The sequence below is a fragment of the Anomaloglossus baeobatrachus genome, chromosome 2 (genome assembly GCF_048569485.1).
Source record: "Anomaloglossus baeobatrachus isolate aAnoBae1 chromosome 2, aAnoBae1.hap1, whole genome shotgun sequence".
In the NCBI taxonomy this organism is placed as follows: Eukaryota; Metazoa; Chordata; class Amphibia; order Anura; family Aromobatidae; genus Anomaloglossus; species Anomaloglossus baeobatrachus.
The window spans coordinates 666609278-666629730 of record NC_134354.1 but is presented as its reverse complement, the minus strand read 5'-3'; the positions used below and the strand labels follow the sequence as shown (position 1 = coordinate 666629730).

The 20453-nt window shown below is 49.5% G+C and overlaps 1 protein-coding gene across 1 annotated transcript in view; it reads right to left on the bottom strand.

Annotated features, from left to right (window-relative positions):
• Positions 1–4712, bottom strand: part of LOC142289951 (glycoprotein-N-acetylgalactosamine 3-beta-galactosyltransferase 1-A-like) — a 52225-nt gene extending 47513 nt beyond the window's left edge. Inside the window, exon 1 of the mRNA XM_075333895.1 lies at positions 4544–4712. Coding sequence (XP_075190010.1) covers positions 4544–4712 — 169 coding nt within the window. The remainder of the gene's footprint in view (positions 1–4543) is intronic.
• Positions 4713–20453: the final 15741 nt, after the last annotated feature.

Sequence of the window (20453 nt, the reverse complement as noted above, 5' to 3'; positions counted from 1 at the left end):
GTAAACCACCGGCTCTCCTTCGTAGCGGAGACGCACACTCGCCTTCTCGAATTCAGAGGGGGGCTCGGCGCTGGGGCCGGAGTCATTATCTTCTGTCCCTGCGGCAGGCGGGTTGCCGCCAGCTGCCGCAGTCTCCAGGTTTCCGACATCCAGCACGTCAGATTCTACTGTGGTAGCACGGGGTAGCAGGTCAGGTTGGTCAATACTGAGGCGCTTCATGAGTAATGGCAGGGATGGTACGAGGGCCGAGACTGGGCCGGGCCCCCCAGCCGCAGTGGCCGGTCCTGGTAGGACATGGGGACGTGGGTCACCCGTCGGCTCCGTCACATCTGCTCCCATTCCATACATCGGGGAAGTCGCAACCAGCATTTCCACCTCATTGGTCCACTGCTCCATCATGAGGTATATCTGATTCTGCTGGCGTTGGTGGAATTCAATAACTCTGGCCTTCATCCACGCCACAGTCCCAGGCTCAGGCACAGCGCCTGCTGCTATCCTTGCCGGGGCCTCTGATACATCTTCGTTAAGGGGCCGCGGTCTCGGCGGCTCCCACTTGAGCGGTTCAGGGCGGCCCTGAGCGTCTGCAGCCGGTCGATCCGCCGGGGCGGGTTGGCAGGGTATCGCTACCGGTTGGACGGGTAGCGGGCCTAGTGGCGGGGTGGCAGCGGCTAACACGGGTAGCGGGGGAAGAGTCAGGGTGAGCGGATGCAGGCCGGGCCCCCCAGCCGCAGTGGCCGATCTTTCAGGAATACAGGGGCGTGAGTCTCTTACCCGCTCCTCCAAATCCTCCTCCACCTCGCGTCTCCGCATAGCAGCCACCACGTCCGCCATGTCGGTCTCCCACTCCTCCAGGAGGAGCTGCATGCGGGCCTGCAGACGGTCACTCAGCGGGGCAGTCCGGTCCCTCACCCACGCCACGGTGCCTGGCGCGGGGACTACGGGGTTGCTGGTGGGGCTGTGCATCTCGGCCATAGTGCTTTCCAGGAACCCAGTATCGCTGCAGAGTCCTGGCGTCCCTGCTCTTATAGCCGCGGACTACATGTGGCCAGACGCCATCCGTCCCCCTTAGTCTTTTTCCGGCTCCTCCTCTACAGGGGCGGGGTTTCGGTTTTCACGCCTCCACTACTCGAGGGGACGCTCGAGCAAGGGCTTTCTCAAAATTTTCGGCCGGACACCTCCGGCGGTCACAAGGCGCACCTCTACCAAACGGCAGAGCGGTAAGATCCTGTTCGTGACGCCAAGTTGTCGCGGGTGGAGGAGGGGACGCTGCGCTCACCCACTGCTCGGGTCCGGCTGCTGCGGCTGCTGCTGCTCGGTGATGGCTCGAGCGGTAGGCCGGATCCCGGGGACTCGAGTGCCGTTCCTCGCCCGTGAGTGAAAAGGGGGAATGTTTGTGGTTTAGGGATATTGTCCGTGACGCCACCCACGGTTGTGGTGAGGTTGTGACACCACCGCTGCTCTGGACGGGGATCCCGGAAGCGATGACAGGGAGCAGCTTGGATGTTGTTTCTCCCCTCCGTGGGTAGGGGGGTTGGTTGTCCCAGGGCCCCAAGTAAGGGGGTAGGGGTGGATGGCAGGCGGGTTACGGGGCCTGGTGAGGTGCAGGGTCGCGGGGACAGCGCTGTGCCGCACGGCACGGTGGTACTCACTCAGCCAGTAATTCACACAAAGTCTCTGGTCAAACAAACGGCTGGATGGACGGGTCCCACAGACGGCTGCGGTTGTTCTCCCGGTAGGTTGATGGTGACTGCCTTTCCCTGCACCTGTGTTGTGTTTACGGTTCCAATGGCTTCCCACCGGTAACCCGCTCCCCAGCTTGGATGGGTGCTGAAGGAGCCCCTTTTGCCTGCAGGCTCTGGCCCTGGGAACTGTAGCCTTGGCGGTGACTGTGTTTCCCTTCACGGTGTGAGCTGTTGCCTTCAATCGGGTCTTGATTGCTGGGAAACCCCGGAGGTTCCCTTCGCTAACGGATTTGACCAGTTTTACGGTGACTCCTAGCCTGGTCGGGGTCCGTAAGCCCTGCCGGATGGTGCTGGCTTCTCTTTGCTCTCCGATCCGGTACCGCCGGGCCACTGCCTGTCCACGGTCCTTACGGTTCGCTCCAATCGGCCTCTCCTGCAGACGGTCACCACCGTCTGCCAACCTTGCTGTTCCGTCTGGGCCACACACCCGGACGCCTTCAGTCTCCTCTCCTACCACTTCACTCCTCAAACTCCAAAACTCAACTCCCTCCTTTTCCCGCCTCCAGGACTGTGAACTCCTCGGTGGGCGGGGCCAACCGCCTGGCCCACCCCCTGGTGTGGACATCAGCCCCTGGAGGAAGGCAACAAGGATTTTGTGTTTGGCTTCGGTGTGCCTAGCCGGGGTGTGGGGTGTGTTGGTGTAGTACCTGTGACGACCTGGCTTGTCCAGGGCGCTGCAGATGTGTCCTACGTCATCCACTCTAGCCGGTATTGAGGTCCCACACAGGCACACTATAATACTTTGATCTGCCATGTATGTATTATCTCTGTACTGTGACATCAGTGTGTATAATATCCCTGTACTGTGACATCACTATGTGCATTAGCCCTTTACTGGGACATCACTGAGTGTATTAGCCCTGTACTGGGACATCATTGTGTGCATTAGCCCTGTACTGGGACATCACTGTGTGCATTATCCCTGTAATGTGACATCACTGTGTGTATTATCCTTGTACTGTGACATCACTGTGTATAATATCCCTGTACTGTGACATCACTATGTGCATTAGCCCTTTACTGGGACATCACTGTGTGTATTAGCCCTGTACTGGGACATCACTGTGTGCATTAGCCCTGTACTGGGACATCACTGTGTGCATTATCCCTGTAATGTGACTTCACTGTGTGTATTATCCTTGTACTGTGACATCACTGTGTGTGTTATCTCTGTACTGTGACATCACTGTGTGTATTACCCCTGTACTGTGACATCACTGTGTGTATTACCCCTGTACTGTGAGATCACTGTGTGTATCACCCCTGTACTGTGACATCACTGTGTGTATTATCCCTGTACTGTGACATCACTGTGTGCATTAGCCCTGTAATGTGACATCACTGGTGTATCACCCCTGTACTGTGACATCACTGTGTGTATTATCCCTGTACTGTGACATCACTGTGTGCGTTATCCCTGTAATGTGACATCACTGTGTGCGTTATCCGTGTAATGTAACATCACTGTGTGTATTACCCCTGTACTGTGACATCACTGTGTGCGTTATCCCTGTAATGTGACATCACTGTGTGCGTTATCCCTGTAATGTGACATCACTGTGTGCGTTAACCCTGTAATGTGACATCACTGTGTGCATTATCCCTGTACTGAGCAGTGATTTATTATGGTTTTTAAGGTTATAAAGAAGGTCATAATCGTTCCCATTATATGGGGGAGACAGATGTGAAAATTTATATTGTGTGTGTGGTGAGGGGCACAAAGGAGGGCATCGCTACTTTAAGCCAAGTTCACACACTGCAGATTTTGGGGGGGGGGGGGGTTGCGGTGTGAACCCAGTGGTCTTTGTGCTGTGGACTTTGCTCAGTAACAGGATGGTGCTTATATTCAGACTCCGTGTGGTGATAATATTTGGTCATGGTGTGGTGGCATTATTTTGCAATGTATAGTAGTATTATTGGTTTTGATATGGTGGGTGTTGTTCAGTAACGCAGCGGTGCTCTGCAGGCGTCAGGCCCTGCGGTTCTCAGCAAGCGTCAGGCGTCGCACACAGTAACAAAACAGGAGCACAGCACTGTCTAGACTGGTGCTCTGCAGACAGAGCCGTGCCCGGTAATAGTCTACTTACTGGACTGATAGATGTACAGCCTGGCTAGGATAAAGATTGATTCACAAGTTGTGTATATGCGCTCCCCAATAACTTGTATGCCCCCCCACTGGCCCCCAGTAACTTGTATGTTCTCCCCAGTAACGTGTAAGCTGCCCCCAATAACGTATATGCTGTTATGATGTTTATTATGTTAATATTTTATTGTATTTTTTTTTTTATTGGGGGGGGCCCATTCAGACTTTTGCTATGGGGCCCCATGATTTCTGTGTACGTCCCTGCTTAGGACCCATTTGCTAGAGTGAAATAGGGTCACAGGTATTCCAGCTCGGCAACAGGTGCAGAACCTGTATAGAGTCTATGAGGGCAGTGAGGGTGAGCTGCAAGTCCTAGTCAAGGGTCATCACTTCCCCCATTTCCTAGCTATAAGGTACTCCTTCCCCCTTCCCCCTTCCTGTGTGTTGTCCTTTACGGATGATATAGCTTCTGTCCCCGGCTGTGATAGTATGGAGCCCAAACACCAGGGCCAAATACTTTGTAGTGGGAATTCTGGGGTATTACAGCTCTTTTCCCATTTAATTCATCTGTACAGAATCAATGCCTGTATAAAATATCACACAGTAAAAAAACTAAATGCATGTAAAAAAGTAGTCCCAAAAAGTCTTTCAAAACATTGCGTGATCCAGTCCATTGTTCCATATGTTGTATCTGAGTAAGATAAAGGAAATACTGCACCTTGAATTGAGACTGCATTTATATTCCATTTCCATGGGGGATTCTGGGACATTTTCATGAAATGATTATCTGGCAGTTTATCTCCAAGCCAGAATGATGTAAGGAAAATGACCATAACAAAACCAAAACTAAATGGCAGCCATGAAATCTGTCCAACGGGAAATATCATTGTTTGTGCTGTAAGAAAGACACACCGTGTTAAATAACCAAACGTAAGAAAGAAACAAAATGAGTATATACCCAGCAGTAAGTAAATAGTAATAGTACATACAGTCACAAGCAAAAAGGTAACAATGTTTTGAACTTTTGAATTTCAGGTTCCATATCTCATCATCCGCTACAGCTTTGAGTGTGAGACTGCCTTCATTTTATAGAAAATCATCTTGGCTATCTCATGCATAAATTTGACTTGTAAATATTTTGCATATGATTAATTATTACAACCAACCTTGAACATTTTTACATGTTCAATGAAGAAGTGACAATGTTAAAGGATTTAAAAACAATATTGTATTGATATATATTATAATTCATAAATATACAGCAAGAAAAAAGATGGTACGTGATAGATATAATATAATTAAGGGTCACAGGCAGAAAAAAAGTACTGGTTATAGTCCCATATATATGAAATTTAACGGGGACTAGAGTAATAACCGCCTACATATAAAAATTGCATAGATTGGTTAAATGCCTTAAGGGAATTCCCACAATTAAAGTGCTGACAAGGTAAACATTCAAAGGGGCATCCAGAATAAATAATCAATAGATAAATAAATACTATATGAATAATAAGACCAATATTCAATTGAACATTTCATAAGTTACAGCCCACCTCAGAAGTGCAGCATACCAATATAGTTGTATATGGAAGCTCAGTTGCTTTCTCCTACTTATGAAATGTTCAATCTATCACGTACCATCTTTTTTCTTGCTGTATATTTATGAATTATAATATATATCAATAAAATATTGTTTTTAAATCCTTTAACATTGTCACTTCTTCATTGAACATGTAAAATTGTTCAAGGTTGGTTGTAATATTGTACTGAAGTGCGGTTAAATTATTCTGGACTATTGATTGAATATCTTATGATTAGTTATGCAGATTCTTATCACATCACTCCATTGTTACTGTTTTGATTATGGTTTTTGAAAAATCTTTATCTTCACGTTTAAAATAAATTACAACCTGTTCTCACATTCCCTAATAGTGAGTTATTAGGTTGATTCCCAAGTAAAATTTCTTGGTTCAAATTGCGGAGCAGCCACGAAGAAGATTTCAGGAGAAAAGTGGAACAGCATCATCAAGCTCATCGCAAGAAAATTGCCAAACTTCATCATGCGAATGCTATCACTGTTGTAGTAATATGAAATGAAGATCATCCATCCACTCAAAAGCCAAGACGTGGACGTCCAGGCAAAATATTGGAGTCAACAAGTTGGCTTATTACAAGGTCTATCAGTTCTGGTGTGACAAATACGGCAGTGGGAGTGGCTTGTATATTTCATAATAGTGAGATCACAAGCACTGTGTGATACATGTTACACAAATCTGGAATGGTGTCCAGTAAAATGATGAAAAAGCCTCTACTTCAATATCATCATAACGAGCTTTGGCTTGTGTTTGCAAAAATTTACGAAAAGTGCATAGTAGAAGATTGGAAACGGGTGATTTGAAGCTATAAGATAAAAGTGAATAGACTAGGCTCTGACCAGTACATATGGGTCTGGAAGAAACAAGGGAAAAAGAGGCTTACAGATAGAGAGCTTTTGAAGCGACTGTCAAGTTCAGTAGAGGAAGACTGATGATATGGGGTTCTTTCATAGCCAAAGGCACTGGATACTTGTCCAGAATCAATGGTGGTTTCAATATTGAGGTTTATGTGAGTATCCTACAACATGAGTAAAGGCCCTGTGGCACACAGAGATAAATCTTTGTCAGATCTGTGGTTGCAGTGAAATCATGGACATATTGTTCCATTTGTACACAGCCACAAACCTGGCACTGATTGTCCACAATTTCACTGCAACCACAGATCTGCCACAGATTTATCTCTGTGTGTGACAGGGCCTTTAATTTATATGCTCAAGTACTATGCGTATGAAAACGACGACAGTGTTTCAGCAAGACAACAACCGGAAGCATGCGTCAAGATTGGTGAAGAACTAGTTCAATGACAATGAAGTAGAGGTGCTGCATTTTCCTCCACAATCCCCAGACCTCAACCCAATTGAAAACTTGTGGGTATGTGTCACCCAAGGGATATCGATCCAGCTTCAGGGACTCCACAGGGTCTTCTTCTGTATATGGCAACAGGTATGTCGGTTTTGTACATATGTGTCGTGATGCCACTCACGGCTTGCGGTCAGGTATATGGTGACCGCCACTGCAAATTTAACGAGCGTCTGGGGCTGATGGGGTCTGCAGTCAGATGGTGTGGCCTCCCGTGAGTGAGGCTGGCCCCAGGGGCTCGGGTGTGTAAGGTAGCGGGTTTCAGAATAATTCAAGCAGAGTCTAAAAGTCATTTAACTGGTTTTTACTCACATAGATGTTTCTGTGAGCTGACCTGGGCGTGGCTGCGATGAACCAGGTAGGACCAGGGGCTCCTTGAGGCCAGTCTGAGTGTAACAGGTAGCTCGCCTTCCTAGCACTTCTGTGTTCAGATAACCCCCTGACTTGAATTACTGTGGGGGTCTATCCAGGTAGTCGCTACTGCCTTTTCTCCCCTTTTTGGACCATTTGCCGGCAGCGTGAACTAGGTGAGATGGCTTCTGGCTCTGTCTCCTTTTGGGTCCCAGCGTTGCTGCTGTGGCTCGGACTCTGTGTGGTTGGTGAGGTACTTGTAGTTCCCCTCACCGGCAGGTTTAGCAGATAGTTAAACTCAAGTCTGCTCTAGGGACCTGTCCCCGTACGTGCCTAGTCACCAGGAGCACCTCTTTACTCTAACTCCTCGGTGACCATTCTCCCCCGCCAACTGTCACTACACCGCGCAGGGTCTGACTAGTGTGAGTGCGCGTCTCCTAGCAACTGCCGCGCTCACCATTATCAGACTGGCTCGCTCCCCCCCTTTCCTGACAACCTCTGCACTTTAGCTCCCAGCCCCTCCACTACACCCCTTGAAAAGAATTGAAGGCTAGCCCTCTCTGGAGACTACCCAAGGGTCCCCTCTAAAGGTATGGGAGACCTGGTTGCTATGTGTCTGTGCGTACACACCTCATTCTGGCCTTTAGGATTACCTGGAAGTACTGTCCCAGCATGGGTGTAGTACTCACTGGTGCCTGACCGGGTCAGGGGCGCCACAGGTACAGTTGACGAAAAATTTGCATGCATACCCAAGTGAGTCGACTAGTATGCCCCAACATTGGGAACGTTTAGAAGAGACCTGGGATCATATTTTGGTCGAGGCATGATTGATTTTGATTCAGAGCATGCCCAGATGTATTTAAGCAGTGTTGAAAGCCAATGGTGGATTTACAAAACGCTAACAAAATAATAAAAATTTAAATTTAGATTTAAAGAAACAAAACAGTAACAATGCAGTGACATGACAAGAATCTGCATAACTAAACATATGTTATCTATTTGCATGTCAAATTCAAGTATGGGATAGCCAAGTTGATTGTCTATAAAATGAAGGTCATCTCACATAGGAAGCTGTGGTGTATTGTGAGATATTGTGCCTGAAAATCAAGAGTTCAAAACATTGTTAAGAGACAAACAAAAGCAAGCTCAACACCATTATTCATTCCGAAGTTGGTCATGATTCTCCGCACAGAAGTGTCCCGGCCAGGGCCAGTAAATCCAAAGAGAAAGGAAAAATCCAGCGAGATCATGTAGGTTTGGATAATAAAAAAACCCCTGTACTTTATTGGACACACATGAAAAAAGTCTGCACTGGCACCAACAGAGCTGACAGGTGGGGAAAAATCCAACTTGTTTCGGCAAATAAAACTATGCCTTAAGCGGGCTTTACACGCTGCGACATCGCTAATGCGGAGTCGTTGGGGTCACGGATTTTGTGACGCACATCCGGCCGCATTAGCGATGCCGTTGCGTGTGACACCGATAAGCGATTTTGCATCGTTGCAAAACAGTGCAAAATCGCTAATCGGCGACACGGGGGTCCATTCTCAATTATCGTTACTTCAGCAGTAACGAAGTTGTTCGTCGTTCCTGCGGCAGCACACATCGCTGCGTGTGACGCCGCAGGAGCGAGGAAGCTCTCCCTACCTGCCTCCCGGCCGCTATGCGGAAGGAAGGAGGTGGGCGGGATGTTACGTCCCGCTCATCTCCGCCCCTCCGCTGCGATTGGGCGGCGGTTCAGTGACGTTTCAGTGACGTCACTGTGACGCCGCACGGACCGCCCCCTTAGAAAGGAGGCGGTTCGCCGGTCACAGCGATGTCGCCGGACAGGTAAGTATGTGTGACGGCTCTGGGCGATGTTGTGCGGCACGGGCAGCGATTTGCCCGTGTCGCGCAACAGATGGGGGCGGATACCCACACTAGCGATATCGGGACCGATTTCGCAGTGTGTAAAGTAGCCTTTATTCATGGATGTATAACCTCTTCTGAAGATCACAAATATACGGACAAAGACATGGTAGTGTTTTTTTGTTTTTGTTTTGTCCAAATATGTGAAGTGGTTAATTGTCAAGTGAACATGCAAATACAAGGCAAGTAACCTACACCAATTAAAACTAGCGAAGAAATGAGAGCACATGAATAGTTAATATATACAAAAGAGAATGTGAGACCATATTGTAAGTATGAGACCTTAAACAAACAAGGATATTCAAGAGAATTGCATAATGAGATCCTGTCACATGTTTAAACCATCAGGATTTCTGTTTTAACGTTTAAAGATCCAAAATGATTCTTTGTTAAGGATCTTTCACCTAAAATCCCCTCCTCGCACTGGTTTAACAACTTTCTCTATAGCCCGATATTTCAGCACTGTAGTGTTCCCTTTATGGTGATGTTGAAATTGTCTAGAGACTGCTGACATATAAAAGCTGGTGTTTTTACTCTCTGAAATGTGTCTCCTCATTCTGACTTTCACAAGGCCGGTGGTACAGCCCACATATTGCACTCTACAGATGCTACAATCGACCAGGTATATGTCGCCTTTTGAGTTGCAGTTTAAAAATCCGTCTATTTTATAGATTGTGCCTGTATTAAATGATTGAAAAGTATAACCTTTAGTAATATATTTGCAGGTTGTACATGAGTAATAGCCATATTTAAAAAAAAAAACAAAAAAACCCCTTTATATGATAACCATAAGAAGAAACACATCCAGTGGACCGCAGGCAGGGATGAAAAAAGAAGTTGTCTATTTCTTACTTCAAAAATCCAGACATGCAGCAATGGCATCCACATTATACAACAAGATGTATGATCCAACACGTTTCGACAGAAAAATATCGCCAAGTCTTATTCAGCATCGTTTTGATCCAGGAATAAGACTTAGCGATATTTTTCTGTCTAAACGCGTTGGATTGTACATCTTGTTGTATACTGGGTATGCCATTGCTGCATGAATGGATTTTTAAAGTAAGAAATAAACAGCTTATTTTATTCATCCCTGCCTGCGGTCCGCTGGATATGTTTCTTCTTATTGATTGTGCCTAACTTAGACCAGTGATTCACGTGCGGACTACATGGCACACTCCTGACTGAAACTATGGTGAGCTGGCTTATTGTCTGTTTCTTTATATGATAACCATGTACAGTATTTTTTTTTCTTTTCAGTGATTCATCTGAAGGCTATATACTATATGGAGGAGTATGTGGGCCGCATTATATTATATGGCAGAATATGGGGTGTGTTACGGGGGCTGTCGGATAATAAGGGAATGGAAGGCTATCCGACAGTCAGGGTCCACAGTGCAGAGCTCTGCTGCAGAGTATGGCAGAGGATAGGGGAAACCTGTACCACCAAAGCGGTACTGACACTGTTGCGTCACAGTGTCACCAAGACCAATAGTGGCGTATACTGTTTAAGTCACAGTGACTACCTTATTAGAATAACATAGGAGTGGAAATGCAAAAGAGTGAGGAATACAACATAAAAGTGCATAGAAGTCTCACAGTCTGTGAGCGTGAAAGCACCTGTCTCAGTTAACAGTCACAGAGACTAGGTGTAGTGTGTGCAATATGGCACCTACCTATGTCCGCTCCACTTGTGGTGCAAGGATACGGACAGCAGCAAGGTTGCTAGCTTGAAACTACTGCCTATGACCGCTCCCCTAGTGTGCGAGGATACGGACTGCTGCAGGAGGCAGCGTAGTGGAGCGTTACCCTAGAAGGCTACGACCACCTAACCTACCTATGTCCGCTCCACTAAGGTGCGAGGAGAGGACACGGACAACAGTACGGCTGAAAGGTACAGGAGCGCTACCCTACCGATAGCGCTCACCTCAGAGTAGAACCACAAGGCCCAGTCAGACCATGTGCAGCAAGCACCTGCCTATGTCTGCTCCACTAAGGTGCGAGGATACGGACCACAGCATAAGCTGCAAGGTACAAGAGCGTTACCCTACCGATAATGCTGACCTAGATAGAATAGGTGCCGCAAGGGACATGCACAGAGCGTCTACTCCTATGCAGGAACCAAGAGGACTGAGCGCCGGGCGGCGTGAGTCAGGGTCTTATATAGACTCTGTGCCTCATCCAAGATGGAGGACACCAGAGCCAATCCGCTGCCAGAATGACAGCAATGACGTCACGCTGGCCTATCACCGAGCAAAGCGTCACAAGCACATGACCTGCGACCAATCGGCATAGAAGGTGTCAGAGACATGTGACCTCGTGTCAGCGATGATGTCACCCGCACATGTGCAATGGCTCCAAAATAGGACTTAGTCTCCAGTGCTCGCACACGTGCAGTTGCAAGAAATCCGAACATAGTCTCCAGTGCCACAGCAACCGTAACAGGGTGCATTATAATATATGAAGGACTATGAGAAGTGCATTAATATGAAGGACTATATATGGATAACTATGGGGAGTGCATTATAATATATGATGGACTATGGGGTGCATTAAACTTTACGGAAGACTTTGGGGGTGCTTTATAATATATGGAGAACTATGAGGTGCATTATAAAACATGGTGGACTATGGGGTGCATTAGACGATATGGAGGAGTATGTGTGACCCATTATAATTATGGGGGACTATTGAGGAAGACATTATACTATATGGAGGACTATGTGGGGCCCATTACTCTATGGAGGACTATGTGTGGCCCATTAAACTATATGGAAGGCTTTGTGGGCCCATTATATTATTTGGAGGGCTATGAGGGAGCCTTTATTACTTTAACTAGTTATTCAAGGGCCATTTTACTGTATGTAAGCATATATACAGTGGGAAGGTTTGTGAGGGGTCTATCATACTGTGCTGAGGGCTATGTCGGGTCGATTATACTATTTGAAGGGATAGTAGGGGCCCATTAGACTATACTATATATAGACCCATTATACTGCATGGAGGGCTTTTTGGGGGTCACAGTTGGAGATTGTACTGTGTCAGAGTCACCATTCATTGCTAGGGTAGTTGAATGGTACTGTGGAAGAATTTATTGTATGGTATCATACAATTTTTGTGGGGAACTTTTGTTGCCATCACAGTTTATCTGCAATGAATGGGGAATCTAGGGGTTCAATAGGAGGAAAATGTAATAAGGGCTATAAACATTGTGGAGTATGCTTCTGTGACCAGCCGAATATTATTATTTTTTTTTTTTTGGGGGGCGGGGGCCCAATTAGAAATTCTGCTATGGGGCCCCATGATTTCTATGTACGCCCCTGATTGTGGGGCCTCTGTCTTCTTTCTTCTCTCTTTTGGGGGTGTCTGCTTTCTATAATGAAGTGTCCTGCGTATTCTTTAACTTTTTTAGCTGCAGGGACACTTCATTATTGAATGCTGAATAGGGCTTATTTTCGGGGTAGGGATTATATTCAAGCCTTATGACGAAAATATGGCGAAAGAAGAAATGTCTCGCCGTGTATGATGATCCAAAAACTGGGATAATATACATTCTTCCACTTCAACAATAGCTGAGACATCAAGGAAAAAAATGTTGGATCTGCTCAGCTGGTAAAAATGATGCCATTATGGTGATTTTTATATGAATTGTATATAAAATAAAGATTGAAGATTTTTTTTACCAGCTCACCATATCCAACATTTTTTTTCCTTAATATCACGTGTTTGATTTCAGTTTCATAAACCCCCCCTTGGAAACATTTTTCACTTTTTCTTTTTTTTGTTTCTTCTTTGCACTACAAGAGCCATAGTTTTTTAGAATTTTCTGTCGATTTAGTCGTATAAGGGCTTATTTTTTTGCAGGATACGTATTTTTAAATGATACTATTTCACCCTACAATCTCTTAAAAACAGGAAATATTTTTGAAGTGTGGTGGAATTGTAAAAAACTCAACAACAATTCTTTGTTTTTGGGTTTGGTTTTTACCACATTAACTTTGCTGTAAAAATTACCTAGTAATTTTGTTCTACAAGTCAACACATTTATGACTATGCCACATTTATTTAATTTTAGTTTATTACTTGAAACAAAATAAATAAATAGGAGAGCAATAACTTTTTTATTTTTCAGTTGTTATAGTTTTATAACATTTTGCTATATGATCAGGGAGGATTATGTAAAGTTCTGTTAATTCTTGTTATATTATTTAAAGTGTTTTAAACTTTCTTTTTATTTGTCCACTTAGGTAACTTGACCACGTGATATTGTAGAACACCAGTACTGCATTATATTTTGTAATTACTGGTCTCCCTAAGGTGTACCGTATTTTTTGGTTTATAAGCTCTGGATTATAAAACGCACGCCAAATTTAGAGAAGGAGAATAGGAAAAATTCATTTTTAATGTTAAAATGAGGGTCCAGTTTATAATCCTAGTGCGTCTTAATCCTAATGCTCACCAGGAGGGAGCGGCTGTGGTGGAGCGGCTCAGGAAGGTCACAGGAGGTTGGGTTAGCGATGCTACGGGCTCAGAGTAGGGGGTGTTGCGTCTCAGTCAGTGGATGGAGGGTCGGCAATACTGCGGCCTCGGGGGTATTCTGGTGGCGGGTACCATTGATTGGCTGGCATGCTGCGGGGGTGTCACTGCAGAGGAGGGTCACAGGATGGGATGTCGGGGTGTCGCTGCGGCGGTGGGCGCCTGATCTGACTGCGGGCTCCATTGAATCTCCCTCGGCTCACGCGATGGACTTCAAGAAAATGGCCCCGAAGGAGGCGTACACGCAGAAAGGCATCCACGGCCATTTTCTTGAAGCCCATCATGTTACCCTGCATATGTGCCACCTCCGCAGCCATTTTCTTGAATTTCATCGCATCAACAATGGGTGGTTCAATAAAGTCCACAGTCAGATCAGGTGCCCGCTGCCACGACACTGCAGTGACACCCTCAATATCACCTACCCTGCCTCCTATGACCATGCTCCACTACCGATGCCCTGGTAAGCCATATTTGCATTGTAAGACACCCCCCCATTTTACCCCCAGTTTTGGGGGAAAAAAGTGTAGCGCCCCTGAACCCATCAGGGTGCTACAAGGTTCTCCATCCCCACCAGGATGCAGGGCCTACCCCCTTAGGGACTCAGAACCCTAGTGCTTGTACCAACAAGAACCCAGGTAATCTCAATTTTCCCCAACATTCCCCCATACAATGGTACCCAACTAGGGTGGGACCAATGGGTGGCCTCCTAGAGGTGGAGCCACTCCAGTCCACTAGTTGACCAGGTGGGAGGGGCAGACTGTGGAGAGTAGTCAGTCTAGAGTTGACAGTAAAGTGTGGAGGTGTGAATGACCAACGTCCTGACTTGGGTTGACGGTAACCTGGTACCCAGAAGAAGTGGTTGCCGGTGGAGTACGGTGGAGTACTCCTGGAACTACGCACCGACGAGGTACAGGACCCTAGGACAGGAAAGAGCTTTAAGCCAACCTGTTAACACCTGCACATCAAAGGACCTTGCTGACCCTAAAGAATCCGAAGACTCAGTAGCAAAGGGAGAACCGGGGACAGGACCAGAGACTCCAACCCCACAGGGTTCACGCTACCATCAGGTGGACAGAAGTGGACAAACCACAGAACGGGGACCCCCAGTGTTCTATACCATGGGGACCCACTTACCAGAGACAGGTGCAAGGGAGGAAGGTACCAGAGAACCAGACTGGCACTGGGACGAAGTGGACCTGGAGGCGAAACCAGCCGGCCTCGGGCAACCAGTTAACATCTCAAGTGAGTAAACCAGTTGCACTGAATACCTGTCTGGACTCCCTTCTTCCAACGCCCACTGCACCATAAACCCACAGGGGCAAAACCCTACTTATGGAGGGACTACCATGCTAGCTGCTGATACCACCAGCCCCAGTAGAGACATTCTGCAGTGGCGGCTCCCTAAACTTAGCTGCAACACCGCAAGTGGCGTCACGTCTAAACGTTATTCAAAGATCCCCTGTAAATATCCCCATTATACAAAGGGCCCAGGGCACGGAATCAGGTATCAGCCACCACCGTGACATTCCCAAGAGAGACACTGCCTGCAACCGAGTACCCCATATTCCTGGGTGCTACAAAAGTGTGTCATACAATCCAAAAAATACGGTACTAACAAGGCAAACATCAGGGCCTTCAGTAGATCACTTTGCAGGCGGGAAACAATAGATGTCAGAAGTGACACCCAATTCCTAACCTCCTAAATCATAATTGACAGCAACATTTAACCCTAGAACATGCAACCATAGAAATCTACCATAGAAAACAAGTAACCTACCAAGCCTGCGAGGCCCCAGGTATGTGTTCTAGGGTTAAAAGACTAAAGGCCGCTTTACGCGCAGCAACATTGCTAACGAGATATCACTAGGGTCACGGAATTCGTGACGCACATCCGGCGTCGTTAGCGACGTCGTTGCGTGTGACACTTACCAGCGACCGCTAATGTCGCAGGCGGGGAGGAGGGTGTCAGCACACTACGCTCACCCCTTCTGCTCGGGTCCGGCGGCTGCTGCTCAGTGGTGGCTCGAGCTGTGGGCCGGATCCCGGGGGTTTCTCGGTTTCTCGAGCGGCACTCCTCGCCCGTGAGTGAAAGGGGTTTGTTGGGTGTGGGAATAGTTTATTGTCCGTGACGCCACCCACGGTTGTGGTGATTTCACCACCGCTGCTCAATATGGGGATCCCGGGGATGGTGATGCGGAGCAGCCGGGTGTTGTGTTGCCCCTCCGTGGGTAGGGGTTGGTGATCCCAGGGCCCGGTGATGGTGAGGGAGGTGCAGGTCCCGGTGGGAGCAGGGACGCGGGGGCAGCGCTGTGCCTTGCGGCACTGTGGTACTCACTCAGCCTGAGACGTTGACACAGTTCTACGGTAAACCACACGGCTGGAAAGACGGTTCCCACGGACGGCTGCACTTGCTCTCCCAGTAGGTGACGGTGATGTCCCTTTTCCTTGCACCTTTGTTTCTGTGTTGGTAGCGATGGATTCCCACCGGTAACCCGCTCCCCGGCTTCAAGCTGGACCGGAGGAGCTCTACTCTTTGCCCGCAGGCGCTGGCCCTGAGAGACTGGTGCCTTGGCGGTGGCGGTGTCTCTCCTACTCTGGTTGGGCTGTTGCCTTCAATCGGGACTTGGTTGTTGGGGGATCTATGCCCCCTTCACTGACGGATTTGGCAAATTATGGCGACTCCTAGCCTTGCCAGGGTCCGAGAGGCCCCTGCCCTGGTGCTGACTGTCCTTCGGTACACTGCTCCAGACCGCCGGGCCACTACCCGTCCGCGGTCCTTCCAGGAACTTCCAAACGGTCCCCCTCCAGACAGTCACCGCCGTTGCTGACCTTGCTGACCTGTCCTGCACACAGCTGGACTACTTCAGGCTTTCTTTCTGTCACCACTCTTGCTTTCCTCCTTTACCACTTTACTTCCTTCCACTTCTTGTTTACTCCTCCACTTAGCTCCTCACTCAAGCTTCCCCTGAGCTAATCTGCCTGGTTTCTCCCGCCTCCAGAGCTGTGAACTCCTCGGTGGGTGGAGCCAACCGCCTGGCCCACCCCCTGGTGTGAATCATCAGCCTCTGGAGGAAGGCAACAAGGATTTTTGGTTAGCTTTGGTGTTCCTGACTGGGATGTAGGGTGTGGTGGTGTGATGACCTGTGTCCCCTGGCTTGCCCAGGGCGACACATTCCCCCTTAGCAAAATGCAGACCGTCCGCGGGCTGCCGTCCAACACCGGTTTTATTTTTCTGTAAAAGATAACATGGTAAAATAACATATTTACATTTTTAATGAATCCTCCCATAACGGGAGGCACATTTCTTAAACGTTGCAAACGGTTTACGGTTACGGTTTCCGCTCTCTCCCACCCAAGCAACCTGGCCCTGGTGCTGCCCCTAGAGCCCAGGCAGCACCCCTTGAGCCACAGTCCAGCACAAGTTACCCGAGCGGGATCTGTCCTTCCCCTCCAGAGGGTAGCCACCGGTTCCTTTGGTGGCTGGGCCCCAGCCTGCTCTGCTGAGGGCCCTCCCTCCAACCTGCCTCTCCGGAGGCGGCATTGTGGAACATGGTAACAGCAAACAACTTATTTACAAGCCACTTAACGTTTGTGGTTGCCCTGCAAGTTCACGGGCTTGTCCATGGATAGTTCCCATGCAAAACTTTTTAAACGGTCCCCACGGGGACAACGGTGCCGGCTCCGGCCGGTTGCAAATCACACAGATAATCAGATGAGGTACTCGGTATCATTTTCATCATTAGTAGAACTTTTTCAAACTTTTCAACTTCAAACAAAATGGTGGTCCCAACGGGGACTGGACAACGGTGCTCCGCTGCCCTACTCCAGGCCTTCAACTTCATCCGAGGGAGGGGGTGCCGGACCCACTCGGCTTTCCTGGCTGCCCCGTAGCTTCACATCCAGGGCAAACCACCCCCTCTCCCCGCAGTGTCGGGTATACTGAACGAGGTCTCCCGGCATGAGGTTGCGGCCGGGATGCTCCTCAGGCAGGTGGGCATTTACATCCCGCCGGGCTACAAACACTTCGGCCTCCAGGCCCGGCTCGTAGATGAAACCGTAGCCCCGGCGGACATCAAACCGCCTCACCTGCCCCTCGTACAGCGGTCCCCGGACACGGAACGTGGCCTGGCGGAGATTCTCCTTCTCCCTTATCGCTCTGGCCATCAGCTCGGCCTTCTTCCGTTCCCTCTCAGCGATCTCCAGGCCCAGCGGTACCGGCTCCCTATCCCAATACGGCGCTGCTGCCAGCGCCGGCGCACGGGTCGGGCCCCGCGGGACATCTTGGAAGTTGCCCATTGTCAGGAATCTGGGCGGCATGTCCCGCGGTGTCTTGGCCTTGGGCGCTGCCTTACAGCAACAACCCGGCGAAACCTCAGCCGAGGTGTGGGGGATGGGCATAGGGGCTTTCCGCTGCTGGGCCTTCGGCTCGGAGCGGGTCATCGGCTCCGGCTCGGGGGATTTTTCAGGGGATGCCTCCGGTTCAACCTTCGGAATCTTCCACGGTAACACCTCCGGTTTACTGCGGGCTCCGGCTACAGGTCGGTCCGCCTGGGCGGGGACGCTGGGTATTGCTACCGGTTGCGGTGGTGGCAGGCCTAGTGGCGGGGTCACGGCCTCCGAGACGGGTGGCGAGGGAGGCAACGGAGGGAGAGGGCTTGGACCGGGCCCCGCAGCCGCGATGACCGGCCCTTCCAGGGCATCGGAACGTGGGTCACTCACCCTCCCTTTCTCTGCTTCCTCCTCGCGTCTCCGCACGGTGGCTATAACGTCCGCCATGTCGGTCTCCCACTCCTCCATGAGGAGCTGCATCCTGACCTGCAGCCTTTGATAGAGCTGCGCGGTTCGGATTTCCACCCACGCCGCGGTTCCAGGCGCGGGGGCTACGGTGTCGCGGGATGGCATCCACATGATGGCTTCTTCTTCTTCCAGGAACGGTATGTCTGCAGAGTCCTGGCGTCCCTGCTTTTATAGCTGCAGCTACATGCAGCCAGCCGCCATCGCGTCCCCCTTAGCTCTTTTCGGCCCCTCCTCTCTCGGGGCGGGGTTTTGGCCTTCGCGCCTCTGCTACTCGAGAAGACGCTTGAGCGGGAACTTTTCGCGCCAAAGATGGCGACTTCTGAAATTTTTCAGCCGGATACCTCCGGCGGTAACAAGGCGCACCTCTACCAAACGGCAGAGCGGTAAGATCCTGTTCGTGACGCCAAGTTGTCGCGGGCGGGGAGGAGGGTGTCAGCACACTACGCTCACCCCTTCTGCTTGGGTCCGGCGGCTGCTGCTCAGTGGTGGCTCGAGCTGTGGGCCGGATCCCGGGGGTTCTCGAGCGGCGCTCCTCGCCCGTGAGTGAAAGGGGGTTGTTGGGTGTGGGAATAGTTTATTGTCCGTGATGCCACCCACGGTTGTGGTGATTTCACCACCGCTGCTCAATATGGGGATCCCGGGGATGGTGATGCGGAGCAGCCAGGTGTTGTGTTGCCCCTCCGTGGGTAGGGGTTGGTGATCCCGGGGCCCGGTGATGGTGAGGGAGGTGCAGGGCCCGGTGGGAGCAGGGACGCGGGGGCAGCGCTGTGCCTTGCGGCACTGTGGTACTCACTCAGCCTGAGACGTTGACACAGTTTTACGGTAAACCACACGGCTGGAAAGACGGTTCCCACGGACGGCTGCACTTGCTCTCCCAGTAGGTGACGGTGATGTCCCTTTTCCTTGCACCTTTGTTTCTGTGTTGGTAGCGATGGATTCCCACCGGTAACCCGCTCCCCGGCTTCAAGCTGGACCGGAGGAGCTCTACTCTTTGCCCGCAGGCGCTGGCCCTGAGAGACTGGTGCCTTGGCGGTGGCGGTGTCTCTCCTACTCTGGTTGGGCTGTTGCCTTCAATCGGGACTTGGTTGTTGGGGGATCTACGTCCCCTTCACTGACGGATTTGGCAAAATATGGCGACTCCTAGCCTTGCCAGGGTCCGAGAGGCCCCTGCCCTAGTGCTGACTGTCCTTCGGTACACTGCTCCAGACCGCCGGGCCACTACCCGTCCGCGGTCCTTCCAGGAACTTCCAAACGGTCCCCCTCCAGACAGTCACCGCCGTTGCTGACCTTGCTGACCTGTCCTGCACACAGCTGGACTACTTCAGGCTTTCTTTCTGTCACCACTCTTGCTTTCCTCCTTTACCACTTTACTTCCTTCCACTTCTTGTTTACTCCTCCACTTAGCTCCTCACTCAAGCTTCCCCTGAGCTAATCTGCCTGGTTTCTCCTGCCTCCAGAGCTGTGAACTCCTCGGTGGGCGGAGCCAACTGCCTGGCCCACCCCCTGGTGTGAATCATCAGCCTCTGGAGGAAGGCAACAAGGATTTTTGGTTAGCTTTGGTGTTCCTGACTGGGATGTAGGGTGTGGTAGTGTGATGACCTGTGTCCCCTGGCTTGCCCAGGGCGACACATATGAGTCTCCTGGGAAGTGGGGGGGTGGGTTCTGTTTTTTTGGGGGGGTAAACTTATCCCCAACCTTGTTTCCTCAAGAATAAGATCGCCTCGAAAAATAAGCCCTAGTGCTTTTTTGGGAGGGCAAAAATAAGTACAAGACAGTGTCTTATTTTTGGAAAACTACGGTAGCAGTTACTTATAGTTTAATCTTGTTCCTGTATGAAACATGAGAGGAACAGTGTGACATGAAAGTTCTATCTCAGTGATGAGGACTAATTCTCCTAAGACCAGCCTGTGAGCTCAGCAATGCTTCTTCTTGGCTGGTTACAATAATTAATAAGAAATAACCTCTTATTCCCCCCAAATTCAAAGACTTTGCTAGAGAAAAAAAAACAACTTATTAGGTTAATCATTTAGGTTTTATTGACGTAAGACAATGTTTACAATAAATTAAAGCGTGAAATATATC